Source organism: Rutilus rutilus (genome assembly GCF_951802725.1).
Source record: "Rutilus rutilus genome assembly, chromosome: 6".
Classification (NCBI taxonomy): Eukaryota; Metazoa; Chordata; class Actinopteri; order Cypriniformes; family Leuciscidae; genus Rutilus; species Rutilus rutilus.
In genome coordinates, this window is record NC_140214.1 from 602,501 (window position 1) to 609,936 (window position 7,436).

Consider the following 7,436-nt stretch of genomic DNA (forward strand, 5'->3'; position numbering starts at 1 on the left):
GGAATGATAAACTCAGTCTGTGGGATAAACCCAGTCTGTGGGAATGATAAACTCAGTCTGTGGGAATGATAAACTCAGTCTGTGGGAATGATAAACTCAGTCTGTGGGATAAACTCAGTCTGTGGGAATAAAGGAATGAACTCAGTCTGTGGGATAAACTCAGTCTGTGGGATAAACTCAGTCTGTGGGATAAACTCAGTCTGTGGGATAAACTCAGTCTGTGGGAATGATAAACTCAGTCTGTTTGAAGGATAAACTCAGTCTGTTTGAAGGATAAACTCAGTCTGTGGGATAAACTCAGTCTGTGGGATAAACTCAGTCTGTGGGAATGATAAACTCAGTCTGTGGGATAAACTCAGTCTGTGGGATAAACTCAGTCTGTGGGATAAACTCAGTCTGTGGGATAAACTCAGTCTGTGGGATAAACTCAGTCTGTGGGATAAACTCAGTCTGTGGGATAAACTCAGTCTGTGGGAATGATAAACTCAGTCTGTGGGAATGATAAACTCAGTCTGTGGGATAAACTCAGTCTGTGGGATAAACCCAGTCTGTGGGAATGATAAACTCAGTCTGTGGGAATGATAAACTCAGTCTGTGGGAATGATAAACTCAGTCTGTGGGAATGATAAACTCAGTCTGTGGGATAAACTCAGTCTGTGGGAATGATAAACTCAGTCTGTGGGATAAACTCAGTCTGTGGGAATGATAAACTCAGTCTGTGGGATAAACTCAGTCTGTGGGAATGATAAACTCAGTCTGTGGGAATGATAAACTCAGTCTGTGGGATAAACTCAGTCTGTGGGATAAACTCAGTCTGTGGGAATGATAAACTCAGTCTGTGGGAATGATAAACTCAGTCTGTGGGAATAAAGGAATGAACTCAGTCTGTGGGATAAACTCAGTCTGTGGGATAAACTCAGTCTGTGGGATAAACTCAGTCTGTGGGAATGATAAACTCAGTCTAAACTCAGTCTGTGGGATAAACTCAGTCTGTGGGAATGATAAACTCAGTCTGTGGGATAAACTCAGTCTGTGGGATAAACCCAGTCTGTGGGAATGATAAACTCAGTCTGTGGGAATGATAAACTCAGTCTGTGGGAATGATAAACTCAGTCTGTGGGATAAACTCAGTCTGTGGGATAAACTCAGTCTGTGGGAATGATAAACTCAGTCTGTTTGAAGGATAAACTCAGTCTGTGGGATAAACTCAGTCTGTGGGATAAACTCAGTCTGTGGGATAAACTCAGTCTGTGGGAATGATAAACTCAGTCTGTGGGAATGATAAACTCAGTCTGTGGGAATGATAAACTCAGTCTGTGGGAATGATAAACTCAGTCTGTGGGAATGATAAACTCAGTCTGTGGGATAAACCCAGTCTGTGGGAATGATAAACTCAGTCTGTGGGAATGATAAACTCAGTCTGTGGGAATGATAAACTCAGTCTGTGGGATAAACTCAGTCTGTGGGAATAAAGGAATGAACTCAGTCTGTGGGATAAACTCAGTCTGTGGGATAAACTCAGTCTGTGGGATAAACTCAGTCTGTGGGAATGATAAACTCAGTCTGTTTGAAGGATAAACTCAGTCTGTGGGATAAACTCAGTCTGTGGGATAAACTCAGTCTGTGGGATAAACTCAGTCTGTGGGATAAACTCAGTCTGTGGGAATGATAAACTCAGTCTGTGGGAATGATAAACTCAGTCTGTGGGAATGATAAACTCAGTCTGTGGGAATGATAAACTCAGTCTGTGGGATAAACTCAGTCTGTGGGATAAACCCAGTCTGTGGGAATGATAAACTCAGTCTGTGGGAATGATAAACTCAGTCTGTGGGAATGATAAACTCAGTCTGTGGGAATGATAAACTCAGTCTGTGGGATAAACTCAGTCTGTGGGAATGATAAACTCAGTCTGTTTGAAGGATAAACTCAGTCTGTGGGATAAACTCAGTCTGTTTGAAGGATAAACTCAGTCTGTGGGATAAACTCAGTCTGTGGGATAAACTCAGTCTGTGGGATAAACTCAGTCTGTGGGAATGATAAACTCAGTCTGTGGGAATGATAAACTCAGTCTGTTTGAAGGATAAACTCAGTCTGTGGGAATGATAAACTCAGTCTGTTTGAAGGATAAACTCAGTCTGTGGGATAAACTCAGTCTGTGGGAATGATAAACTCAGTCTGTGGGAATGATAAACTCAGTCTGTGGGAATGATAAACTCAGTCTGTGGGATAAACTCAGTCTGTGGGATAAACTCAGTCTGTTTGAAGGATAAACTCAGTCTGTGGGAATAAACTCAGTCTGTGGGAATAAAGGAATAAACTCAGTGGGAATAAAGGAATAAACTCAGTGGGAATAAAGGAATAACTCACTCTCTTGTGCGGTGGAGGTCAGATGCTCCAGAAGATCACATCCGAACACTTTATCCCGATTACCTCCTTTTCTCCGGCCTCTCCTCATCTTGCTTGTGTTTCACCTCCTCTCTAACATTCAGGCCTCGTGTGTGTGTGTGTGTGTGTGTGTGTGAGAGAGAGCTGTTTAATGAGTGTGTGTGTGAACTGCTGAAGTTAATCCGCACATGACGGCTGCTGTAGAATATCTGATCTGTTGAATCAGTTTAATCCTGATTTATGATCCAGAACTTCACTGATGAACCTCATCCTGATGCACTGCTGGATGGAATCGACTCTTCATATCTGGAGATATGAAATATACAGTATCTATATAAAAGATGAAATGAATACTTTATAAGCCACAATGTTCAGAAAATGTTTAACATAACATCACAATTGCGTTCACTCTTAAAGATAAAGATTGTTGAAGGGTCGCTTTATGGTTCTCTGGAGATTAATACAGTTGTTTATCAAATTCTTCTAAGATTGAATGATCGAGGCTGCAGAGCATAAACTCACTCACTTTCTTAAAAAACTGAAAAACATATGCATGTGTGTGTGTGTGTGTGTGTATCTGTGTGTGTGTGGTCTGTGTGTTTGTGAGTGTCTGTAAGAGTGTGTGTGTGAGAGAGAGTGTGTCTCTGGTTGTGTGTGTGAGAGAGTGTGTCTTTGTGTGTGTGTGTGTGTGTGTGTGTGTGTGTGTGTGTGTGTGTGTGTGAGAGAGAGAGAGAGAGTGTGTCTCTGTGTGAGAAAGTGTGTCTCTGTGTGTGTGTGTGTGTGTGTGAGAGAGAGAGAGAGAGAGTGTGTGTCTGTGTGTATGTATGTGTGTGTGTGTGTGTGTGAGAGAGTGTGTGTGTGTAAGAGAGTGTGTCTGTGTATGTGTGTGAGAGGGTGTGTCTCTGTGTGTGCACGTGTGTGTGTGTATGTGTGTGTGTGTGTGTGTGTGTGTGTGTGTGTGTGTGTGTGTGTGTGTGTGCGTGTGCATGTGTGAGAGTGAGAGTGTGTGTGAGAGAGAGAGAGAGAGAGAGAGCATCTGGTTGTGTGTGGGTGAGTTACTAGGTATGCAAATATCTAATCAGCCAATCACACAGCAGCATCTCGACATGATCAAGACGATCTGCTGAAGTTCAAACCGAGCGCCAGAACGAGGAATAAAGCTGATTTAAGTGACTCTGAACGTGTTAGTGTCAGAGAGGCTGATCTGAGTGTTTCAGAAACTGCTGATCTACTGGGAGTTTCACACACAGAGAATGATCTGAACAAGAGGAAAGATCCAGAAATGCCTTGTTGATGCCAGAGGTCAGAGGTCAGAGGTGAATGGCCAGACTGGTTTAGGCAACAGTAACTCAAACCCTCGCTTGATCTGATGAGTCTGGGTTCATTCAGATGAAGGATCTGGTGTAAACATGAGAACATGGATCATCCTGCCTTGTGTCAGCGCTTCAGGTGCTGTAATGGAGTATCATGTATTTTCTCTACACATTTTGGGTCTTTTACTACCGACCGAGCATCGTTTAAACCCCACACCATCATGCCGACCATCTTCTGACGCCACAAAGCTCAAATCATCTCAAAACTGGACTCTTGATCATGACGAGTTCACTAAACTCAAACGGCCTCACAGTCACTAGATCTCAATCCAGTAGAGCAGCTCTGGGATGTGGAGGAACGGGAGACTCACATCATCAAATCTGCGGGATGATTTCATGACAATATGGACCAGAATCTCTGAGGAACGTTTCCAGCAGCTTGTTGAATCTCTGGCTCGAAGAATTAAAGCAGTTCTGAAGGCAAAAGGGGTCCAAAAGGGTAGCAATGTGTTCCTAATAAAGTGACCGGTGAGTATATATATATATCAGACATTTTATAAGTGAGAACATGAGATTTATCCACCAAAGTTCCATGTTTACAAAGACAGAAAACTGGGGATTCGAAATGATAAACTAAGGAATGAATATTCCTTTCATTAATGCCGACAGCTAGGGAAGCACGATATATCGGCCAGCATATCGGTATCGGACGATATTTGTTCATTTTAATGTTATCGTTATCGGTCCGATAACAAAATTTGGCCGATATATTAAAGCCAATAAACATTGATTATTTCCTCCATCTGAGACTCTTCAGATGCTTCAGATTCAACATGATGGTTTTGAATTGCTTGAAATATGATTGGAATCATATAAGGAAAATACAGTAAAGTGCAACATATGCAGCGCAAGTCTATCATATCGGCTACATAAAATTATAATAAGAACATTATAATTGTGTGCTTAGGACATGACTTTAAATGGTGAGACTTGTTTTTGTAATCAAGCTCTCAAAAATGATATACAAATTTGGATTATGGTTTATAAGCCGATATATCGGTTATCGGCTTTCAAATATAAAGTATTATCGGCTATCGGTATCGGCCAACATTTTCATATCGTTGCATCTCTACTGACGATCAAAACATCCACCCAAAACTCACAGTAGTAGAAAACAAGATTCTTATCTCTGCATCTCAAGTAAATGTATTTTGATTTAAGATCAATACCGATACAACTTTATTATTTAAATGGGACGCAACTGAAAACTCCATTAACTAACAGGGAATGTTCTCAGAACGTCATGAACAAACATTCTTCCGGTATTGTTAATAGAAAGTTTAATAACATGAGCATAAAAACATTATTTACTAGAGATGCACCGATATGAAAATGTTGGCCGATACCGATAACCGATAATTCTTTATATTTGAAAGCCGATAACCGATATACTGGCCGATAAATCTAAATCCAAGTTTATATCATTTCTCAGAGCCTGATTACAAAAAAAAAGTCTCACAATTAAAATCCATGTCCCAATTACACAATTAAAATGATGTTCTCATTATAATTTTATGTATCTGATATGACAGACTTGCACTTTAGTCCATTTTCCTTTTTCGAAGTGATTCCAATCAGATTTCAAGCAATTCAAAAGCATCATGTTGAACAGTCGCATCTGAAGGAAATAATACTTTAATATATCGGCCAATAACCATAACATTAAAAATGAACATATATCGGCTGATACATCGTGCATCCCTATTATTTACACATTTAAACATTCTAACTTTTTTTTTAAATGTAACAAATTTCAGAATGTAACACTCAAATGTAACGTTTCCCATGATGTTTGCGAATTGAAATGTTCACTAAACGTTGGCATAACCAAAAACATTCAGAAATAACATTCGGTTGCACTTTATTTTAAGGTGTCATTGTTACAGTGTAATTATATATATATAAGCACTGAGTATTAACTACATGTACTTACTATAGGGTTAGGGTAGGATTAGGGTTTGGTTGAGGGTTAGTTGCATGTAATTATGCATATTAACAGTTATTACTATGAAGTGCATGTAACACATGTAACACGGACAGTGTAAAATAAAGTGTTACCTAACATTTCTGTCTGAAGTCGTATGAATTATGAAAGTGTGGCCTGTAAGCAATAAAACACTCCAGGTTCACGACCACAGGAAACACAGAAAAGAACAGCACAAATGCAAAAAGGAAATGCAAAAACAGGACAACATCTAAACGGAGAGCAAACCTGCACATAAACAACATTTCACCGGCTGGAGTTGTAGTTTTGAAGCATGACTCAGTGTGTTGTAAAGACCCTTCACATCACGAACCGCTGGGTTGGGTCGCGTGCCACCGTTTCCTCTTCTCCGTTCGTGAGCTTTGCACCAACTCAAAGCCACACCCTCACGCTTTCAACATGATCTTCATATCTTTCCAGAAGTATCGCAGAAGATCGACTCAAAAATCTGCCTCGGTTTTCGCGTGTCAAACTCCTCTCAAGGGTTTTGCATCACGTTCGACTGATATTTCAGTGAGTTCGTTCCTCTCAGTCTCTGGTGCTCTTGCGGAAATGACTGATCACATCTGAAGGCCATGAGAGCTTCACGTTCACACCATCAAACAAACTCAGGACTGTCCCCCAACACGAGCGGATCCCATCGTACGCCGCCCGATCAGGCATCGTTACAGCTAAAGCTAAAGTTAAAGATTGAGAGGAGAAAAACACAGAAGAATAAAGATAACGCTCCAGTCCTTACCTTTCTCTCTGCACCGGCAACAAGCGTCAGTGTAAAGTGTCTGTGACGCAAGAAACCACTAAACTTCCCTCAGTGACTTCCTGAGTCTTTTAGTTTCTGTCTTGATTCTCCATTTCTTATTGACGCCTTTATCTCGACCTCTAGCTGGTTCATCCATACGTGCCACACCAGGCCAATCCAAGAGCCTAAACATGAAGACAGATGCAGTCAAATCAGGACACAACACTGTGAATAATACTATGATTCACATTTATCATATAATACTATGATTCACATTTATACTTGCAAATGAGGAACATCCCATGCAATTCATCATAAAGGCCAACAATATTCACGGTATACAAGTTTAGAGTATATATAACGTATTAATGCATAAGCTAGAAAAGAACAAGAATGATTACCTTACTCACTTACCTTGGTATTTTCATGGCACTCCAGGATACTTCAAAGAATTGCATTGTCCTAACGTGGTAAATATGCAAAAAAATCATCGCATTTCCAGTGTACCGTGCTGAAATACAAAACCAACCAAACAATAAAAATAGGCATTTCTATGATTACTATATGCATGTACCATGGTATTTATCTGATATAAGATGTGTCAATGAATGCAATGGTAGTACTATGGTGTGTGTGTGTGTGATTCAAATAAAAACATGATATGGTACTTTGTTCCAAATGTAAAGCAGAAATGTTCGAATGGAAGTGGAAACGGATGAGAACATAATTATGCAAATATGTATGGAAGCCTATTTCTGCCACAAAATCAAGTTTTCTTAAATCTTCAATATGACATTAAAAGTCATAATTGTGAGATAAAAATTTGACTTACTATATAATTTAAATTTCAGTTATAATTTCAGATTTTTGACTTTTAAATGTCATAATTATGACTACGTTTTCATGTCATGCATATGACTCAGTACACCAAAATTTTGACTTTTTGTCATAATTA

General features: G+C 39.8%; 1 protein-coding gene across 3 annotated transcripts in view; it reads right to left on the reverse strand.

The window, feature by feature from the left end:
- Positions 1-6,606, reverse strand: part of LOC311292860 (uncharacterized protein) — a 29,485-nt gene extending 22,879 nt beyond the window's left edge. Inside the window, exons 1-2 of one of the 3 annotated variants that reach the window (XM_084412680.1) lie at positions 6,482-6,606; positions 2,368-2,715 (exon numbers count right to left, since the gene is read on the reverse strand). In XM_084412680.1, the coding sequence (XP_084268806.1) occupies positions 2,368-2,455 (88 nt within the window). In that variant the 5' untranslated portion in view covers positions 2,456-2,715; positions 6,482-6,606. Of the gene's footprint in view, positions 1-2,367; positions 2,716-5,970 lie in introns of all 3 variants that reach the window. The other 2 variants (XM_084412681.1, XM_084412682.1) reach the window with 2 other exon arrangements.
- Between the last annotated feature and the right edge of the window lie 830 nt (positions 6,607-7,436).